The sequence below is a fragment of the Mauremys reevesii genome, linkage group 15 (assembly GCF_016161935.1).
Source record: "Mauremys reevesii isolate NIE-2019 linkage group 15, ASM1616193v1, whole genome shotgun sequence".
In the NCBI taxonomy this organism is placed as follows: domain Eukaryota; kingdom Metazoa; phylum Chordata; order Testudines; family Geoemydidae; genus Mauremys; species Mauremys reevesii.
Genome location: NC_052637.1, coordinates 43,754,315 through 43,776,177, shown reverse-complemented (window position 1 = coordinate 43,776,177; position 21,863 = coordinate 43,754,315). Strand labels below are relative to the sequence as shown.

The 21,863-nt window shown below is 58.4% G+C and overlaps 1 protein-coding gene across 27 annotated transcripts in view; it reads right to left on the bottom strand.

The window, feature by feature from the left end:
* RBFOX3 (RNA binding fox-1 homolog 3) overlaps positions 1 to 21,863 on the bottom strand; it is a 346,512-nt gene that overhangs the window by 14,065 nt on the left and 310,584 nt on the right. For 24 of the 27 annotated variants that reach the window (XM_039500494.1, XM_039500496.1, XM_039500495.1 and 21 more), the window contains one exon: positions 3,304 to 3,600. In XM_039500494.1, the coding sequence (XP_039356428.1) occupies positions 3,304 to 3,600 (297 nt within the window). The remainder of the gene's footprint in view (positions 1 to 3,303; positions 3,601 to 21,863) is intronic. The other 3 variants (XM_039500498.1, XM_039500497.1, XM_039500500.1) reach the window with 1 other exon arrangement.

The following is a 21,863-nucleotide window of genomic DNA, read 5'->3' as shown; positions in this document are numbered from 1 at the left end:
GCTCTTCCTGCTGCAGTGTCTGATCCCCAGACAGGGCGTGCGAGGGAGAGCGGGTGAGCAAGCTCCTCCTACTGCGGGGGTGGAGACATCTTGTGAAAAGTGCAGGGCGAAGCTGTGCCTGACCCCAGGGAGAAGAGCTGGCCTGGCACTGCAGAGCGGCCTGCCAGAGGGTCAGCACTGGCACTACGGCAAATGGACCCAGGGATCAAAGCCCTGACAGTGCATGGCCCTCTCCCACAGCCCCCCGGGCCCCATTGGTAGCACGTCCAGCTTGTCACCAACACAGCTCCTATAGACTGAATTAAGGGAGGGTGTGCAAGTGTGTGCATGTGTATGTGCAAGAGAGTTATGTGTATGTGTGGGAGAGCATGTGCAAGGTGAGTGGGGATGCGTGTGTATGTGCAGTGTGTGTGCAAGAGTGTGCACACATGCAGCATGGATAAGTGTGCATACATATGTGCAGAATGCAGATGAGTGTGTGTGTGCATAAGTTGAAATGAGTGTGTGTGCAATGTGAGTGTGGAGAAGTGTGTGCGTATGCAGTGTGTGTGTGGATGAGCGTTTGCATATGTAGCATGCATGTGCAGTGTGCACATGGATGTGTGTGTGTGTGCATGCAGTGCATGTGGATGAGCGTGTGTGCACAGCGTGAGCATGGATGAGCGTGCCTGTGCAGGGAGTGTGGATGAGCGTGTGCATGCGCAGTGTGCATGGATGAGCATGCCTGTGCAGTGTGTGTGGATGAGCGTGCTGCGTGTGGATGAGCATGCCTGTGCAGTGAGTGTGGACGAGCATGTGTGTGTGCAGCGTGAGCATGGACGAACTTGCCTGTGCAGTGAGTGTGGACAAGGGTGTGCATGCGCAGCATGCATGGATGAGCGTGCCTGTGCAGTGTGTGTGGACAAGCGCGCCGCGTGTGGACGAGCGTGCCTGTGCAGTGAGCGTGGACGAGCGTGCCGCGTGTGGACGAACACGCCTGTGCAGTGAGCGTGGACGAGCGTGCCGCGTGTGGACGAGCATGCCGCGTGTGGACGAACACGCCTGTGCAGTGAGCATGGACGTGCGTGCCGCGTGTGGACGAGCACGCCGCGTGTGGACGAGCACGCCTGTGCAGTGAGCGTGGACGAGCGCGCCTGTGCAGTGAGCGTGGACGAGCGTGCCGCGTGTGGACGAGCACGCCTGTGCAGTGAGCGTGGACGAGCGTGCCGCGTGTGGACGAGTGTGCCGCGTGTGGACGAGCACGCCTGTGCAGTGAGCGTGGACGAGCGTGCCGCGTGTGGACGAGCACGCCTGTGCAGTGAGCGTGGACGAGCGCGCCTGTGCAGTGAGCGTGGACGAGCGTGCCTGTGCAGTGAGCGTGTGGACGAGCGCGCCTGTGTAGTGAGCGTGGACGAGCGCGCCTGTGTAGTGAGCGTGGACGAGCACGCCTGTGCAGTGAGCGTGGACGAGCGTGCCGCGTGTGGACGAGCACGCCTGTGTAGTGAGCGTGGACGAGCGTGCCGCGTGTGGACGAGCACGCCTGTGCAGTGAGCGTGGACGAGCGTGCCTGTGCAGTGAGCGTGTGGACGAGCGCGCCTGTGCAGTGAGCGTGGACGAGTGCGCCTGTGTAGTGAGCGTGGACGAGCACGCCTGTGCAGTGAGCGTGGACGAGCGTGCCGCGTGTGGACGAGCACGCCTGTGTAGTGAGCGTGGACGAGCGTGCCGCGTGTGGACGAGCGTGCCGCGTGTGGACGAGCGTGCCTGTGCAGTGAGCGTGGACGAGCGTGCCGCGTGTGGACGAGCACGCCTGTGCAGTGAGCGTGGACGAGCGTGCCGCGTGTGGACGAGCACGCCTGTGCAGTGAGCGTGGACGAGCGTGCCGCGTGTGGACTAACACGCCTGTGCAGTGAGCGTGGACGAGCGTGCCGCGTGTGGACGAACACGCCTGTGCAGTGAGCGTGTGGACGAGCACGCCTGTGCAGTGAGCGTGGACGAGCGCGCCGCGTGTGGCCGAGCGTGCCTGTGCAGTGAGCGTGGACGAGCGTGCCGCGTGTGGACGAACACGCCTGTGCAGTGAGCGTGGACGAGCGCGCCGCGTGTGGACGAACACGCCTGTGCAGTGAGCGTGGACGAGCGCGCCGCGTGTGGACGAGCGTGCCTGTGCAGTGAGCGTGGCCGAGCGTGCCGCGTGTGGCCGAGCGTGCCTGTGCAGTGAGCGTGTGGACGAGCGCGCCTGTGCAGTGAGCGTGGACGAGCGTGCCGCGTGTGGACGAGCGTGCCGCGTGTGGACGAGCACGCCTGTGCAGTGAGCGTGGACGAACGTGCCGCGTGTGGACGAGCGTGCCTGTGCAGTGAGCGTGGACGAGCGTGCCTGTGCAGTGAGCGTGGACGAGCGTGCCGCGTGTGGACGAGCACGCCTGTGCAGTGAGCGTGGACGAACGTGCCGCGTGTGGACGAGCGTGCCTGTGCAGTGAGCGTGGACGAGCGTGCCTGTGCAGTGAGCGTGGACGAGCGTGCTGCGTGTGGCCGAGCGTGCCTGTGCAGTGAGCGTGTGGACGAGCACGCCTGTGCAGTGAGCGTGGACGAGCGTGCCGCGTGTGGACGAGCACGCCTGTGTAGTGAGCGTGGACGAGCGCGCCGCGTGTGGACGAGCACGCCTGTGCAGTGAGCGTGGACGAGCGTGCCGCGTGTGGAGGGAAGGCAGAGCTGTGCAAGGGAGCGGGCCCAGCTGTGCTCCATGGTGCGGGCTGGGAAGTGATAGCTCAGCAGTTTCCGCTCGCTCGCTCGCTCGCTCGCCGGGAGCTGCATTACAACCAGCGAATTGACGCTATCTGATTGGAAAGTAGCCAAGCAGGTAGATTACAAGTGATTAGAAATGACAGGGGAGCCCGTAAACTGGGAGAGGAACTGGCAACCGCAAACTGCCGCTGCCCGCGCTGTGGGCACAGCAGCCACCAGGGGTGCTGGAGCTTGAGGCTCAGCCTGTGGCTCTTCCTTTGTAGCCACATGTTGCTCAGCTCCGGGCAGGGGCTCAGGCTAAAGCTGGGAATGGGAGGGCAGGGGCTGCGTGACCCACCTGCCTCCTGGTGGGCAAGGCTGTTACTCCAGCCCGGGCCTCGCCCACCCCACCTTCCTGACAACTCGGCCATGCCCCACAGCCCCCGCTGCCAGGCAGGTGACTCACCCTGTTTCATACACACGTTCTCAGAGCACTAGCTACCGTCTCCCCCTCTCCCCCAAGAGACACTGACTGCACTGCCCCAAGCTCCAGCCTGTGGCCAAAGGCCCCTGAGTCCCTTGGTGGCCCATCACTGCTCCTCTCACCTGAAAGGCCCTGCTGCCCACCCGGGGCTCCACAGGGGCTCTTACCGATACCGGCTGCGTCCCCGCTATGGACTGCGTGCTGGCGTCAGCGCCCGGCTGCTCGGCGTGGCTCTGTGCTGGGGTGTAGAGGGTTATGGGGTGCTCCGGTACCGTGCTCTGCCCCGAGTAGTCCTGTGTGGGGTGGGGGGGCGGGGGGGCGTACTCCGCAGGGATTCCATTCTGGGGAGGCGGAGGATACTGGGCAGGGGGGTAGGGCTGAGCCATTGCTTCAGGAGGAGCCGTGGCGTCCTGATTACCCTGCAGAGAGAGAGAGAAAAAAGCTGCTGACTGTCCAGCCCCACTCCCAGCCTGAGAAGAGCCCGGAGCGGTGGTGAGGCCATACTGTCCACAGGCCAAAGCAGGGCAGGGGGAGGGGACCCCACTGGAGACAGGGCTTGTAACTCTATTGACAGGACCATAGGAATGGGCAGAGAGGGTCAGAGCTGGGGTTCATCCAGTCCTGTCCCTTGGGGTGAGCTCCCCACAGGGCAGTGGCTGGCTCCTGCCCTGGCTGTAGAAATGTCTGAGTGGAAGAGCCATCCTGATCTCAGGCTGGCAAAGGTGCCTGATGGATGGCTGCCCACTATTGCCAGGACAGAGGTAGCCTGAGCCAGTCCGTGTGCCTCAGGCCTGATGGACAGAGCCCAGCCAACACGCTGACCTGCCACGTGCACTTTGGGCCACACCAAACCGCATCCAAACAAGCCAGGGAAGATACAGCTACTTGATGCACAAGTGGAAACTCAAAGACTCCCCTTCATGTGAGCGGTGAGAACAGCCAAGGCACCGAACACAGCGGAATGGATTCAGGGGAACTGGACAATACCCAGTGTCACAGAAGAGGCCTTGAAATGGCTTGCAGACCTATCGCTGCATCTAGAGAGCGCTGCTCTGCACAGCGTCTCACTTGCTCCGTCAGCCCCCTGGCCCCTGCTTTCCTGAGCCAGCAGTGGGGCAGCACCAGGAACTGGCCTCAGACTCACCAGGGGCCACTGAATAGGGGGAGCGTGGTGACCCACAAGCTTTGGTGCAACTCTGAATCTGGTGAAGGTCAGCACCCCCTGGCTCCTCCTGAGCAGGGATCCTCAGAGAAGTCAGTCTGCACATTCCGGAGAGAGAAACTAGGGCAGGCTTCAACTTGGGAGCAAGGGAGAAAGCCCAGCCGCTCCAAAGAGGATTGCAGAGCATCATTACCCATGATTAGCAACCACACTGCCACCCGGTGAGTCAGGCACCCGGGGGTGGGGAGAAAAGGGTGGAGAAGAGGAGAGCCAGTGCGATGGAGCGGAGCAGGGAGGGGAGGAAGGGGAGAGATGTCAAAGGGCATCTTGGCACGCAAGGCAGATATCAAAGAACTGATTAGCCCCTTTGCTTTAACTTACCCAATTTACCCTCCTTCCTGGGGCAGGCAGGGGGAATTCCCTGTCCTGTGGGGCCAGCCTGACAGACGCAGTGACTGACCACGAAGGGCTAGAGGCTGGAGGAGGGGGTGGGAGAAGGCATGCTGAGAGTGGGAGGCAGGGGGCCCCAGGCTGGCCCCAGGGAGAGGGAAATGGAGGTGATAAGTGCCGGCCCTGGGGGTGTGCTTCCCGTGCTGCTCTTGGAGGGTGGGTGTGTCCCACTGGGGAATCCTCTACCTGGGGGGGAATCTTCCCAGTGCAGGGGGCTCTGCTGAAGCTCATCCCCTTAGCAGCCCTCCCTGCACCCAGGGCGTGCCTGGGGCCAGCTGAGCTGGGGTCCTCCTGGGCAGACTGCACTGGGGCAGGGCTCCACAGCTCTCCCTGCCTGGGCTCGTCCTGGGCCCTAGGATGGGGTGGGGGTCCTGTGGTGCCTGCCTAGCTGCAGATGTATTGGGAAGCATAAATAAATGCAGCAGCCACCGAGTCTGTACCCTGCCTGGGGGGTCTGCTCTATTATCCAAATGAGGAGTTCAGTGCAGTGGCGGAGCAGGGGCCGGAATGCAGGCGCTGGGGGGGAGGGGGCGTCGGGCTGGGGAGAAAGGAGCACACCCCTAGGGAGCTTATCATCAGTCCCCGTTGGAGTGGAAAGAGCCCTTCGCAGCAGGCGCTGTGCTGTGCTCCTCACTCAGGGCTGCCCAGGTGAGGGGTGCTCCCCAGACCCCATCCCATGCTCGGTGGCTGTAAGGTAACACACCTGCCTGTCCAGCCCGTCTGTCCCAGCTCCCAGCCATGGGACCCAGCAGGTTCCTTGTAGAGTGGGACCTGAGATGGGAAGGGGGCTCTGGGCTCCCGGCCACTCTTAGTATTGATTCCTGGACAACAAAACGACTTGCCCAGCTGTGATAGTGCACCCAGAACCCAAGGCCCAGCTTCGCCCAGGGCCTCTCAGTCATGGTCCAACATCCGCTCCCCTGCCCTCTGCACACACATTGCTCTGTCCGCCCCCGGGTCAATAACCCCGTGCTGACAGACAAACGGCTGCAAAGCCTTTAGCCAGCAAGCAGGGGACAGCTTTAGCACCCCATCCAGGTAGTCTCTCTCCTGCTGTGTGCCTGGCTTGGACTGCAGACACAAGCGCCTTCATTGTGGGTGTGACCCATTTACGATGCAGACAAGATGTTGGGGAGGGGATTCATAGATTCTAGGACTGGAAGGGACCTCGAGAGGTCATCGAGTCCAGTCCCCTGCCCTCATGGCAGGACCAAAGACTGTCTAGACCAGTGGGAGGCAGGTGGGCGGGCAGGGGAAACTTTAGCTGAGGCTTCCCCATTACTGGGACCTTGCACTGGCAACTGAATCGTTAATGGACGAAGTTGGGACCTATAACCCAGGGCATTGTGGGTAATGATATGCAAATCCAGTCTGACTGAAGATCTGCAAGTCATTCAAATGCTTAGGGCTTCTTCCTCCGCTGACTCAGCCACTCGTAGCTTCCTAGGGATGCAGCCAGACGCTTGCCAGAGTGGCCTGAGCTTCAGGCTGGCAGCACCAAGGCACCTTGGAACCTGCCAACAACAGCCCTAACACCAAGCTCCAGGCTACACTGTGACCCTCCGGTGCATCTTCAGAGGTGTCCTTGGCAAAGCCTCTGCTCCCTGGCTGCTGAGAGCTGCTGGCACTGCAGTGCTGCATACACAGGGTACATGCCATGCTTGGGGAGAGATGGCTCTGTGAAGGGTGGACTATTCCCTGTGGGCCTAGGACAAAGTGCCACCTCCGAACACGGAAGATTCTGCTCGCCATTTCAGGGAAGCAGGCTCCCGAAGCAGGAAGCAGAGCGGGGAGTGGAGTGAGGGACTGCAGCGCTTACAGGCACTTTGCTCTAAGAATTCCCTGCCACGGAGGGCTGGGACTAGCCTGCGGAGACTTTCAGTTTGGGATTAGGCAGCCAGTTACCACACTCAGCTGATGCCAGATCCTCCCACAAACCTGACTCGGATGGTACGGACCCACATTTCGGATCTAGTCATGTACCAAATACCAACTAGCGTGTCCGTCAAAAGCAGCAATGGCCATGTAGTTAGTTAGGACTGAAAATCCAGACCTGGCCCTTACTTGTGCCCCTGCACTGCTGGGCAGCAGGACGGCCAGTGAGTTAATTGCACTGCTGAATACCTTCCAACACAAAGAGCTAGCCAAGAGCCCCATGGTTTTCAGGACAAAACCAAGAGAATCACAAAGTCCTTTGCCATCACCAGATTCAAGAGTAAATCAGATCCCAGCAGGGTTTCCTCACCTTCCTCCTAAGTAACATGCAGAGAAAACTGCCACAGTCCAAGGCCAGGGCTTGTAGGTCACTGCTCCAGATGTGATCCGAGTAACTGGTAGCTGCTAAACCAGCCAATGAGGGGGTGTAGGCCTGGCCAGATTGCCAGGCAAGTGCCCTGAAGATACCGACCCGAGAAGCCTTCAGTCACCTTCCCCACGGGACAAGCAACTCACACATCACAGCCTCTGCACACAGGAAGGGGAGCAGGCTCAGCAAACCCTACAGCCCTGCTGGCCCCGACATGCCCTGGGCCCCTGAGGACGAAGCCCAGGCAGCTGGCCCCTTCCTACCTTGTTTACCAGGTCCTTGCTGATGTTTGGACCAGCCGGAGGCCCCGTGCCCCGAATCAGCAGCAGTTCTGTGGCCCTAGGGTGGTGGCAGGGCTTCACCAGCAACCTGCTTTCCTTTCCCCATCCCAGCATCACTCCCCAGCACCTGCTGGGCCAAGCCATCGCTCAGGCTGCTCCTCACCACAGCTGCCATCTCAGCCCACGATAGGCTCCAGGCGTGGCTCTCCAGGGACTTTCCATGTTGGGCCAGAGCATCTTGTTCAGCGGGGATGATCCTGCCGGCATGGCTCAGAGCAGGGTCTGGGCCCTGGCAGTGCTACACCCAGAGCCCCTGAGGGGAGGAACCTTCCGGTCCCTGAAGGGCACTGGAGCGCAGGATGAATTCTCTGCCAGGGACGTGGCAAGGGCAGGGCAAGCTGAGGGGCAGAGAGCGAGCTGGGATGCACGGAGCAGGGGGAAGCACAGGAGCGTGCAGAGAACAGGTTGGGGAGCGGCCTCACCTCGGCAGGTCTCCAGGGCTGGCGTCCAGCCAGCCCGTCCCCTGACAGCCGCATTCATATTGGTTATTAATTAGGGCTGTCGCAGTGCTTGTCATCCCAAGTATTATTTCATTCAGGGCCCATTAGGTTCCCCTGTTTTGCTGCTTGCTGGCTCTGGTGCTGCAGCGGCACTGATCTATGGTTCCTCTGCGATCCCTCCCACCATTCATCCCCACGCACCTGACAGGCAGAAGGACGGGGAGTCACTCACCTGCTCAGTGAGCTCTGAACAGAGGAGGGGGCTCCCTCACTCAGGGATAGGAACAGAGGGGCCTGCAGGAAGAGGGAGGCTGGGGGATCCCAGAGGCGAGAGACTTGCAGGAGGATGGGTGGGGGGACCTGGGTGGGAGGAGGGACTCATAAAGGGTGGGGGTCCTGGGTAGGAGGGGCGGCCTCACAGGGGATGGATGGGGGTCCTGGGTGGGAGGGGCAGCCTCACAGGGGATGGGTGGGGAGGGGGTTCCAGGTGGGAGGAGGAACTCACAGGGGATGGGTGAGGATCCTGGGTGGGAGGGGCAGCCTCACAGGGGATGGGTGGGGAGGAGGTTCCAGGTGGGAGGGGAGGAACTCACAGGGATGGGTGAGGGTCCTGGGTGGGAGGGGCGACCTCACAGGGGATGGGTGGGGAGGGGGTTCCAGGTGGGAGGGGAGGAACTCACAGGGGATGGGTGATCCTGGGTGGGAGGGGTAACCTCACAGGGGATGGGTGGGGAGGGGGTTCCAGGTGGGAGGGGAGGAACTCACAGGGGGTGGGTGAGGGTCCTGGGTGGGAGGGGTGACCTCACTGGGATGGGTGGGGAGGGGGTTCCAGGTGGGAGGGGAGGACCTCACAGGGGATGGGTGATCCTGGGTGGGAGAGGCGGCCTCACAGGGGATGGGGGGGGTCCCAGGAGAGAAGGGAGACAGGTGACAGTTTAGCTAAGCGATGCCCATTCACATCACTGGGAACCTGGCCGCTCCTCTGCTCCCCGTCGGCTGCACTAAAAGTTTCCCTCCACACAAGCTGCTTTGCACAGGCTGTGCTCCAGGAAAGGCCCCATCCCACAGGAAACCCAGAGCTTTCACCCGGCTTCATCCAGGCCTCCCCTCCTGCTCCCCAACACCCTCAGTGTCTCCTCCAGACCCCCCAAAGCACTACACTTAGATCACGTTCCTGAGCTGGTGCTCTGAGCAGAGCACCCCGTATCTGCTTTCCCCAGGACACAGAGTTCCTACACGTCTCTCCTCTGCCCAGGGCTGGCTCCAGGCTTTTGGTCATCCCAAGGGAAAAAAAAAAAAAGGCCGGAGTGCTGCCCCTTGAAAAGTGCTGCCCCAAGCACATGCCTCTGCCTGCTGCCAGTAAGAACCCAACAGGCTGCTTGTGGCCAGAGCATGGGGCTGGGAGCTCAAGCCATTAGTGCTGGGTTAGTCAACGGTCCATACGCAGCACCCTGGGTGTTAGAGCAGGGCTGGCCCTTCTCAGCTCCTGGCACACAGCAGTGATAGCAGTGCCCTGGTCTGTATGCTGCGTATGGGCACTCTCTGTGCCAGCCCCTAGTACAGAGCAGGCAGCTGAGTGCCCTGGTCTGTATGCTGCATATGGGCACTCTCTGTGCCAGCCCCTAGCACAGAGCAGGCAGCCGAGTGCCCTGGTCTGTATGCTGCGTATGGGCACTCTCTGTGCCAGCCCCTAGCACAGAGCAGGCAGCCGAGTGCCCTGGTCTGTATGCTGCATATGGGCACTCTCTGTGCCAGCCCCTAGTACAGAGCAGGCAGCCGAGTGCCCTGGTCTGTATGCTGCATATGGGCACTCTCTGTGCCAGCCCCTAGCACAGAGCAGGCAGCCGAGTGCCCTGGTCTGTATGCTGCATATGGGCACTCTCTGTGCCAGCCCCTAGCACAGAGCAGGCAGCCAAGTGCCCTGGTCTGTATGCTGCGTATGGGCACTCTCTGTGCCAGCCCCTAGCACAGAGCAGGCAGCCGAGTGCCCTGGTCTGTATGCTGCGTATGGGCACTCTCTGTGCCAGCCCCTAGCACAGAGCAGGCAGCCGAGTGCCCTGGTCTGTATGCTGCGTATGGGCACTCTCTGTGCCAGCCCCTAGCACAGAGCAGGCAGCCGAGTGCCCTGGTCTGTATGCTGCGTATGGGCACTCTCTGTGCCAGCCCCTAGTACAGAGCAGGCAGCCGAGTGCCCTGGTCTGTATGCTGCGTATGGGCACTCTCTGTGCCAGCCCCTAGCACAGAGCAGGCAGCCGAGTGCCCTGGTCTGTATGCTGCATATGGGCACTCTCTGTGCCAGCCCCTAGTACAGAGCAGGCAGCCGAGTGCCCTGGTCTGTATGCTGCATATGGGCACTCTCTGTGCCAGCCCCTAGCACAGAGCAGGCAGCCGAGTGCCCTGGTCTGTATGCTGCGTATGGGCACTCTCTGTGCCAGCTCCTAGCACAGAGCAGGCAGCCCTAGCACCACAAACTCATTTTAAGATGAAAACACTTCTGGAAAACAAAGGGTTCACAAGCCCATTTTCACACCTGCCTGGAGCAGAGCTGAGGTCCTGACTTGCCAAGAGGGGCGGGATGGGGTGTCCGTATGTGTGGGGGTAGGTAGAAATGGGGAGGGCACTGCATTCCAGGCACTGAGCCCACAGGATCTGGGCCAGGAAAAGAGCAAGAGAAGGTGGTGGGGTGGGGAGAGACAAGTGAGGGCAATAGGTAGGGTGAGCTGGGAGTTTGACAGGGATGAAGTAGGGAGGGGCGTGACGGACAGTGAGCCAGCTGTGACAGCCCAGGGGATGGGCCTGACTTCCATACTGTACGGTTTGCAGAGAACCCGCTATGTAATAAACTGACCACTCCTGCAAGGAGCTCCTTCATTCACAGGCCAAAGAGACACTGCTCTGGAGTGTGCATCCAAAGAGAGACACAAGGTGATCCAGGCGAGGAACGGGGAAGGAAGCTAGAGAGAGCAGGGAAAGCACAAGGCACTAGGACAGCAGCAGGCCCATGTGTCAGGGGCTAATGCAAACAGAGCAGAACCCAGCTCTAGTGGGAAAGTCTGGGAGCTGGACACCCAGAGAGGCCTGAGATCTGGAGCTGGGGTGATAACACAGCTCCAGCCATCCCTGTCCTTCAGCTCCCAGCCCAGGGCTGCGCAGTGCTCTGAGCTCGACGTCAGCTTTACGAGCTGAGCCTCAGGGCTTTGCTGAGCCGTGAGACAGACAGACACACCAGCAGACTGCCCCAGGCAGTGAGGGCTGCACCCCGGCATCACGGGGCGCTGGCTCTCTCTAATAAGCAGGTTGGACTGCACCCAGCATGTCCCTCTCCTGGTGTGAGTGCAGGGGATGCTCCCAGATGGCAGCTTGGATGGTGATTTTCTGCATTTTCCTTAAAAGATATTCTGATTATTAATAGCCCATGGCCCTCATTTAATAAATGAGACAGGAGATTAAGCACATCACCTGAGACAGAGCTCAGAGCCCCAGCTAGAACTGAGAGCCAACAGCTATCAATTCATCTCACCACTCAGCCAAGAGAGGGCTCCCAGAGGGGCTGGGGGTCATGCCCGGGCAGCAGGGCGACAGAGCCCTGGAGTGCTGGGCAGGTCTGTCAAGAGGATGCCCAGTGGCATGCCCAACAGCGCACAAGCTCTCATGCACACTGGCTGTGCCATAGTGGGCATTCACCCCCACACAGTGGGCTTCTCACTCATCTTTGGGAGACACTGCCGGGGCTCGAGCCCAGCACTCCAAGTGAGCAGCCATGTTTGGAAAGGCTGGCTGGGTCGGCTGGAGCAGAGTCATGCTGGGGTTGAGATCTCCTCACAAGGGGACAAGAAGCCCCTGAAGGACACAGCCCTTTGGGCCTTGCTCAGCTCTGCCTCCCCTGTATCCTTGCTTGGCATCACAGAGTACCAGGGCTGGGACAGGAGAGCCGTGTGGCACAAGAACCCCTCCTGAGGTGCAGCCTGGTGGTTAGGAAGCCAGCAGAGCCAGCAGCACCTCCTGGGCACTGCTATGGCTGGCGGGTGAGACAGCATCCAGCCCGGGGGCAGCCCCCAGCACCACAGAGGGGAATAGGTCCCTCGTCCTTCCCCCACAGCTCCTGGCAGATGGGCGATCCAGCAAGGCCCTTCTGCACCAGGCCAGCTATCTGCAGCTAGCTGCAGGCACCACAGAGCATTCGCCTTAGAACAGGGGTTCTCAAACTGGGGGGCGGGACCTCTCAGGGCTTTGCGAGGTTATTACATGGGGGCTCACGAGCTGTCAACCTCCACCCCCAATCCCGCTTTGCCTCCAGCACTTATAATGGTGTTAAATATATAAAAGTGTTTTTAATTTATAAGGGGGGGTCGCACTCAGGCTTGCTGTGTGAAAGGGGTCATCAGTACAAAAGTTTGAGAGCCGCTGCCTTAGCCGCTGGGCTGGGGACACAAGGCCAGCCGGGAACAGGGGCCCAGTTCCAAGGAGCAGGCCAATGAGAGGGTGAACCATCGCAGGCACCGAGGGCAGTGCGGCGGGAAGCTGGGGCAGGGGAAAAGTTCCAACCACACTGCTGCTTACTGCCCAGCCCTCCGGGCTCAGGACAAGTCTCTGCACTCCCCACTCCCATTCTCTCCCCCCCCACCTGAACAAACACACAACATGCCCTCCACTCCCACGCCTGGCCTGGGCAGTTCCTCCCCACCCACCGAGACCGTGACCCCGCTACTGGGGGCAGAGGAGTGCCAGCTATGAGAAGTGGGTGTGTGGGGAGGGGAGGAAGGTGAGAACCCCAGTGGCTGGCTAGGAACACAGGTGATGGGGTGAGAGGCTGCCATGCACGACCCACGTGAGGGCAGGAGGATGCCCCTCGTGGGTAGGGCTTTTATCCATAGTTCCCATGGCAGCACGCTGGGTCCCAAGCTCTGGGAAACACTCTGCCCTGTGTCGGAGGGGAGTACTATGGGAGTTGGCGAAAGGTCTGTGAGGCCCCATGGTGGTATGGGCACTCCCACGCACAGGCAAGCCCTGTTGTAACCCGGCCTGGCTGGCAGGTGGGTGGAACAACCGGAAAAATAAAGAGATCAGACTTGTTCCCACGGATCCCTGAGACCACGCTCCGCTTAGCTTCAAGAACAGACACAGCCGCCGGACCCAGGAGAATGGAGAGGAGGCAGCTGCTCCCTAGCACAGCCCCCTGCACTCGCCCCCTGCCGGGCCTCCACTTCCCCCAGAGCACCATGCTGAGCAGCACCGGGGAGCCCTGCGGAGCAGACACTGTGCTGCCCTGGAGCTCACAGTTCCACCGCCATTCCCTGCATTACATGGGGAGCTGCACGCGGCCCCTGCCCAGACTGCCGCGCGGCAAGGCGGTCTCCCTGCCCGCTCACCGCAAGGCGAGAAGTGGATCTAATCTTTAGCTGATTAAATGTCCCTCATTAACGAGTTTCTTTAATTAATGAAGTTCTTGTGTTTGCTCCACTTGCTTTATCCCTGCTACACTCTGCCTCCTCAGCACAATCCAGGGCCATTGCCTTTCCAGGAACTTAGTGCGGGGGGCCGGTTCCTGCCGATGGCGCACTTTGCTGATGAGTCCTGTCAGCTTGGGGCTGACGATTCCATTCTAAACCTTTTCTCGTTTTTCAAAAATCACCCTCCACAAGTGGAGAAAGGGCCTGTGCCATTAGCTCCATGGCAATGCCCACAGGAACAAGGGGGCAGGCCTGGGCACCTTCGGCAGCTGCTCGGGGCTCATCCCCAGGGATGCAGTTTTGGGCCCTTTGAATGGTGCCTCCCATGCATGTCACCACTTGGTGCTAGGCAGCTCTGCAGATGCTGCTGGAGCCTGAAGGGATAAGCAGCCCAATGGGGCGCTGAATTAGCCCATAGCAGCCCTGGTCCTCAGCTGCTGCAGCCCTCTGACCCAGAGAGACCATGCTGTGCTCCCCAGTGACAGGCCCATTTCCAGCTCCACAGCTAATGGATGGCATCACATCTTGGGCTCGACCCATTGGGCAGCGCGCAAGTGCTCCCTCTCCTTTCTGCTATGCTGTCTTAGGGGTGAGGCTCTGCGGCTCCGTAAATGAGCAGCTCCTTGGAAACCCCACTCCCTTCTGAGTTCCTACGCAGAGCTTGATCCTTCCTGGCCCAGACAGGGTTAAAGTGGGAGGAGTGAGGGGGGCACAGCTGCCCCTCCTTTGCTAGTGGCAGGGGGAGCTCCCCACTGCTTTCCCTGGCTTGGTCAGCAGTGTCCTGCCCCAGCGAGAGCTCCTTCTCCAGGTCAGCAGCAGTAAGGAGGGCACCATTGCCCTGGGACTGGTTGCTGAGTGCCGCTCCCTGCCTGGCTCTCTAACATGCTCAAGTGACTTTTCGAGGTCAGAACAGGTGGTCGCCTTTTGATGCCTGTGGTTGTGCCTGGCCCAGCGTGGGAGCTCTGCTGGATTACAAAGCTGCTCATCACAATGCTCCATTCACTGGCCACCCGCCTCCAACCTCAAAGGACAGGCAGCAAAGCACAGGCCTAAAGCTTCCTCCCTGCCTTTGCCAATATCCCAGTCTCAGGCGGCTCCTTGCATTGCCTGGCCTGCCCTGTGCCATGCAGGGAAATGCTGAACCTCTTCCGGAGACTCAGGGCCAGGGCCGGGAGCGCGGCCCAGCACACCCTACACGCCCTCACAGCCAGCGCTGGTGAATGCTGCAGGCTCCATGCACACAGGGGTTCACAAGCTGAATCCAGAGGCCTCCTGGCTGCCCAAGGCCCTGGATGGCACTCAGCTCAGGAGCCCAACAGCCCAGGAGTTCACTGTGTGTGTGTGGGGGGGGGGGTGCCAGGCACAGCACTCCCCTCCCCCACTACTGAAAGCTCTGTCCATGAGACCCACCTCAGAGGGGACATGGCCTATCCCATGCCAAGGCAGAGAGCATGAGCCTGGGCTGTGTCCCAGTGACGGGAACAGCCTGCCAAATTAATACCTGCTGGGAGAGGCTGGGCATGGCAAACTCCGCAGCGTCCCAGCATTTGGAATCAGACCCCTGCCAGGTCTAGCCACTGCTCTAACCTGTCCCATTTCCCCCAGTGGGACCAGAAATGCCAGCACCCCCTGTACAGCCTGCTGGGCAAGGCTGGGACTGCCCTGGCTATGGGGATTGGGGACCCAGCAGCCTGCATTCCCTCCCATCCCTAGAGAGCCTCCTTTTGGGCTATGCCCCGTGCTGTTTCCTTTCAGGCTCAGGAGCAGAGATGAGATTGGAGGTTTGGAGAAGTCTATTCTGATGGTTAGGAGCATGGTGGATAAAATCTGATTAAACAAAAACTTGGATTTTTTAATTTAAATTAAATACAAGTTTATTTTTTAAAAATAAATCTATTTAAAATTACATTTGAAATTGACAACCTATGTTGAGTCCTAAACTTCTTATAATCTAGTAAAATGTAAATTGTATACAAAGTAGTATTATGCAGTCCATGTTTGCTGCTGACGTTTTAAAGAAAGTCAGATGCTGAACTGGTGGAAGCCACTGGCTAAGAACCTGGAACCTGAGTTTGCTAAAGGGCGAACCCAGCTTTTAACAGCAGTAGCCACTTCTGCAGGTACTGAGGGAATATTTTCGTCATTTCAGTTTATTTAACTAGATCAGTACAATGAGTAGTTCATTCAAAGTTAAGAAACCAGTTGGGAGTTGAAAGAGCAGGGAAGCTTGTGTTCCTCAAACAAGCTGTGAATGAAAACTAAGTGTGAGAAGATGAGCTCTACTAGTTCTAAAATCTTTAAAGACATGGTGACTAGGAACAGTCAGTTCAGTGCACTAGCTACAGATGATACTGCCTCTGTTTAATACAGATAGATACAAGTTTTGCATCTAAAACTAACACATTAAAGGTAGTTTTATTTAATAAAAAAAATAAAATACTGTTTTTGTGCATTTCTAATTTAATTTGAATTTCCATCTGTGATAGGACACGCCCTCACACCGCTGAGAGACAGGCTAACAAGGCTTCCTGCACTAGGCAGCGCAATTAGGCGCACCTGCAGAACATGCACCACTGGAAAGGGGAGCTTAAAAAGGTGATGCTCGCTACTGCAAGGAGAGGCTGCCAGTGAGCTCCAGTAACCCAGCCTGGGATAGTGGCTGGCCTTACCTCCCCTGTGCCCTTGTTGGGGGGCAGACTGGCCCTGCAAGCTGGGTATGGGCAAGGGGCCCTGGCAGGCTGCTCCCCGGGACTAGAAGTAATTAGTCTCAAAAGAGACCCCAGGAATTAACTGAACTTCTGCTAGGAATGCCCAGATGTGGAGAGAGTCCTGTACAGTAACTCCTCACTTAAAGTTGTCCCAGTTAACATTTCATTGTTAAGTTGCTGATCAATTAGAGAACATGCTCATTTAAAGTTGCACAATGCTCCCTTATAGCCGCTTGCTTTGTCCACTGCTTGCAGGAGGAGCAGCCTGTTGCAGCTAGCTGGTGGGGGCTTGGAACCAGGGTGGACTGGCAGCCCCCTATCAGCTCCCTGCTCCTCTAAGTTCCCTGTGCAGCAGCCGCCCAGCAGGCTATCAATTGCTGGCTGTCCCTCCCCCACTGCTGTGTGCTGCTCCTGCCCTCTGCCTTGGAGCTGATCCCCTGAGCCTCCTGTTTGCTGTGGAGGGAGGAGGGAGGCTAATGTCAGGGTGTCCCCCTCCCCCCTGCTCCTGCACCCCACTTATCCCCATCTCCCTAGAGCTGGTGAGGGGACACACAACAGGGCTCAGGACAGAGGGAGCTTCCTGGCAGCTGCTGTCTCAACTTGCTGATCTACTTAAAAAGGCAGTGTACTTAGAGTGGGTTCAGCCTAGTTAAAGGGGCAATGCATCTCTCTCTCTCTCTCTCTCACACACACAGTGTGTGTCTCTGTCTGTCTGCCATGCTGTCTCCCCTCCCTCCATTTGTGCTGCCTTGTAGAGTATGAGGCTACATTAACAACGAGTTAACCCTTGAGGGCTCAGCCGAGTGCTAGTTTATCATTTAGCAGCAAGGCATTCCCTGGGAAATATCCCACCCTCTGACTGCACCACCTCAACCAAGCTTCACAATCATCATCGCTGTGTACCAGTATTAAATTGTTTGTTTAAAACTTATACTGTGTGTGTGTGTGTGTGTGCGCGTGCGTGCGTGCATACACACTCTTGGTCAAGCCCAGGCTGAGGGTCGGCCAACTACATTAGCCACACAGAGCTCAACACAAATTGGAAGTAAAAAAATAATCATCCACTAGTAAAAAGTTAAGCTACATAATTCCTTAAATAGATGATACAGATACACTGTGTCCTCTGCTTAGCAACAAGCACCATATTCAGTGCAAAGGCTGTGTAATTAGATGCAAATCAACATGTTTGAATAGTTCCAACCTTTCTTTAGGACAGGGGTTCTCAAACTTCCTTGGCCTCCTCCTGAGAACAAAAGTTATTTCCCAATCCCAGGAGGGGAGACCGAAGCCTGAGCCTGCTCAAGCCCCACCACCCTGGGCAGGGGGGGTCAAAGCCAAAGGCCAAGGGCTGCAGCCCCAGGCAGGGGGCCTGTAACCTGAGCCCCGCTGCCCAGGGCTAAAGCCCTCAGGCTTCAGCTTCCACCCCAGTGGTGGGGCTCAGGCTTCAACCCCGGGCCCCAGACCTGGCAACCCTATTAAAATGGGGTCGGGACCCACTTTGGGATCCCGTCCAACAGTTTGAGAACCGCTGCTTCAGGAAAATAACTAAAAAGTACAAATGCAAAACAGGATTCAAATCAATCATTTAAATTCAGATTTCCTCCTTGACAACTTACATCATGATTAAAATCAGTGATTTAAATTGCTGCACTCAGGATGAATCTAGAGCGGCTTTACCAGGGTCTCCACTGACCCAGCCCATAGAGCTCCTGCTTGTAAAGGTTTGGGTCCTTCACATTAAACCTTAGCACTGTTCTCATCTGATGAGCATTTGAAATACTCTCTGGATCCAGGAGGACTGACTATTGCAGCTTTTCACCAGAGCCTCACAGAAAACACAACCATGCAGTAAATAAAAACACGATTTAGCCTGTGACACTTCCATTTAACAATCCCCTCGGCTTCTCGGTAATGATTCCCCCCAGTCCCTGTGCCGGGGGGGCGGGGGTAATGAATGGGCAGTTTGGGAAGGGGTGGCAGGAGACGGCCGGAAGAGTTGCACAGTGGTACATCATGACTGAGACTAAAGTGAAAAATCAATGTTTAATTGAATATGTTCTGTGAGCAGCTCCTGCTGCCCCTCATTGCTCACTAATAGACTCTCCTGCCGTGCTCCCCCTCCCCCCACTGATGGAGGTGGATGATCCCAAACGTGAAATCACTTCCCTTCCCCAGCTTCAGGGCAGAAATTAACCTGTTCCTACCCCTCCCCTGGGGTGCTTCCCAGGAGAAGGGCTGCCCTCCCTAGCGCTCATGGGAGCTATTCGGAGGTGGGACGGGGTGTTGTCCTTGAGGGTGAGATGCCACGGGGTGTTTAGAAGGGCATTGGCAGCAGCACCCAGAGCCACTCCGATTTGTATGTCTCCAGTTAAACGGGATCACACATTCACTGAGTCAGAGAAAACAGCCCCCACTGCCCAGGTCCCTTCCTTGCAAAGAGGGCTAACCGATGACAAAGCAAATGGTAAAGGGCTCTCCATCTGCCTCGAGCCAGCCCCGCCAGCAGCGACTTGTCCTGCAAGGCGGCCTCGCAGTGTGCAGAGCAGGACCCCTTCCCAGCGATTAGCTTCCCAGGTACCAGCTGTGCACAGCAGCTCCCAGCGCAGGAGCCCGAGGAACAGGACGGGAGGCCTCCGCCCAAGCCAGCCATGGGTGTGACCAACAGAGTCGCTATGCGCAGGCCTGAAGCCCAGGAAGCCAGGCAATAGTTGCACACTGTAGCCTATAAATGCCCCAGTCAGGGCCGGCTCCAGACCCCAGCGCGGCAAGCACGCGCGTGGGGCGGCAGTTGTCCTCAGGGGCGGCAGGCTGGGCCGGCGGACCTGCCGCAGTCATGTCTGCGGGAGGTCCACTGGAGCCCCGGGAAGACCGGACCTGCCGCAGGCATGACTGCGGAGGGGGTGCTCCTCCTGCGGCTCCGGGGGACCTCCCGCAGGCATGACTGCGGACGGTTCGCTGGTCGCGCGGCTCGGCTGGACCTCCCGCAGGCATGACTGCGGCAGCTCAACCGGAGCCACCAGACCAGCCAACCGTCCGCAGCTGCGGGAGGTCCAGCCGAGCCGCGCGACTAGCGGACCCTCACCAGTCAAGCCAGCGGGAGGTCTGCTGCTCCCGGGGCTCCGGGGCGTCTCCCGCGCATGACTGCTTGGGGCGGCCGAATATGTAGAGCCGGCCCTGGCCCCAGTCCATAAGCACTCAGAGGTTCCTGGCTCCGAGGCCTGTGCTCAGGCACCACACTGCATTGCCTCCCTCCCAGCAGAATATCGCCAACGCCAGCACTGAACGGAGACGAGGAAATCAGGAATTCAGCCCTAGAGCGGCGTGTGGGAGAGAGAGGGATGTGGTGAATGTGCAGGCAGTCCAAACCCACCACAGCTAAGCCACACACCACAATGACAGGGTTATTTGGGATTTTCACTGTGCCCAGGACCGGTTCGCTGCACTGCCATCACATGCCAAACAACCACTGACAGCAAAGCAGGAGCACCCAGCGGCTCCCAGCATGTGGCCTGCCAAGGAGAGGCAGGGAGACCTGGGCCAGAGGCATCAGAAGTGCATTAAATGGTGAACCAAGCAATGCTGAAACTGGCCACCACAGGCTCAACTGCTTGGGCAGTGAAGCCTAAAAATATACAACCCAGCCAGGGGCAACCACAGGCACCGGTGGAGTAGATAGACCCCCTACCTACACCTACACACACACACAGCCACGGCTGTAGCTTCACCACAGACACACACAACATTACTATATAACCCCTCCGCAGGGACAGTAGCAGTGTCGATACAGATGATAGGAAGAGTGGTCGTGGGATTCTGGAGGCCTGGGTTCCATTCCTGGCTCTTCCACAAACTCCCTGTGTGTGGCTCGAGCAAGTCCCAGATCCCCGTGTCTCGGCTCTGCACGTGTACAGAGCTGACCAGCTCCTCCAAGTGCCAGGAGATAAGCTCAGTGTCTGGGAGGTCATCTGATGCTGTGGGGATGGTACCTAGGTAGATGCACACCACACGCGCATGCCCTGCATGGCTATGGGACACTGCAGGAGAACCTGCTGGAGCCCATATGCAACCAGGCACACCAGAGTGTCCGCAGGGGACTTCCCATCACCCAGCCCTGAGAGCCGCAGGCAAGCACCCAGGGGCAATGCCCTGCTCAGCCCTAACTCTCCCATTGTACTGATATTTCCCTGTGGATAAAACACAAGGCACAATGATGAGCAGCGAGAGATCCCACTCCTGCTAAAAGGGAAGACAGGTGGCACCACCAGGCACTGATTGTCTCCAAAAGGCTCTAGGGAACATCCCCCCAGGAGAAAGGAACCACTGGTCCTGTGCTCTCCTGCTTCTCCCTGCCAGGATCTGAGTAACCCAGGAATGAGACGAGTCATGCTGGCACGGTGGAGGGATACATTATCCTGTAGAGTCCAGGAGGCCAGGTGCCATCGGCTGAATTAGTCAGGGCCCTGGCTAAGGAGGGAGAAAAGAGAGCATGACAGATTGCATAGCTCTGAGAACCAGGCCCCTCAGCCAGCAGCGTCTCCTGACCAAAGCCAGGAGAGCAATATCTGAGTGTTCTCACAGAATTCTCAACATCTCCTGGACAAAACACCTTCAGCATTTTCACCCTCATCACACATTCCCTAAACATCTGCCACTGTAGCTAGGTTCCACTCCAGAGAGCTTTGTAATAAACACATCCCCTGCTGGGGCACCCAGTGTAACCGAGCCCTCAGCAACCATCTCTGATAGCATAGCTCAGGGGCTCTCCCTTGAACATTTCTCTCGGCCCATCCAGGCTACACCACACACTGTTCCAATTTCCTACCAGTCACTTGACAGCTGCTGTTGGCACCTCCTTGTCTTTCGGGGGCTGTCTGCACCATGGATGTGCCCAGTGCTCTGCTCAGCACTCAAGGGTCCATACTGCAGGAGCAGGAAAAGTTCTCCTGTGACCACTCAGGGCACATCTGCACTGCAAAACCCCTGTGGCAGTGAGTCTCAGAGCCCAGGTGAAGTGAGTCCAGCCGGCGCTATGAGGCTAAGAATAGCAGTGTAACCTTACTGCTCAGGCTGGAGTTTGGGCTCTGAACCTGGAGTGGGGATGTGGGGGTGTGTCTCAGAGCCCAGGCTCCAGCCCGAGTGGGAGCGTCTACACTGCTATTTTTAGCCCTGTCGTGCAAGTCTGACACTGTTGTTCCAGGCTCTGAAATGCGTTGTCACGGGTCTGTTTTGCAGCCTAGATGCACCCTCAGGGGCCTGACAAAAGCCAGCTGCTTAGTGGAGCTGGTCTCCCAGCAGGGGGCAGCGCTGTGGGCTAGCTGACTGCCATTTTCCTGGTGGGTTCTATTACCAGTGTCCCCCCCCAGGCCTTAGGATGGGAAGTGGGGAGACAGTCAGGACTGCACGGCACCCTCCTTCCCAGCCCCAGGTGCTGCAGGACTGTGGGCATAGGTTCTCCCTTTTCTTTGCTGACATACTTGGGCACATGCTGGCCAGAGGGCAGGGCACGCCATTGGCATGGCTGGCTGCACAGGCATGGCACACAGACCGCTTTACATGCTCTGACTCTAGCCTGCCCCAGACACATCTATGATTCCTGCTGTGTTTGACTCACAGTGAATCTAGGCACCAAATGAAGCCACAGGTGAGGTTTGTATGCCCAACACAAAATCAATTAACCACAGAACTTGGTCCAAAATGTCATGGGCAATTTAAAGGGTGGGGGGGTTTGCTTCCCTCACTTGACCGTCCTCGTCCCCACTCAGGCGCCCCGCCCAGCAGCTGCACCCCCTGCCTCATGAGCCCCTCCCGCCACCCTCTCCAAATCTG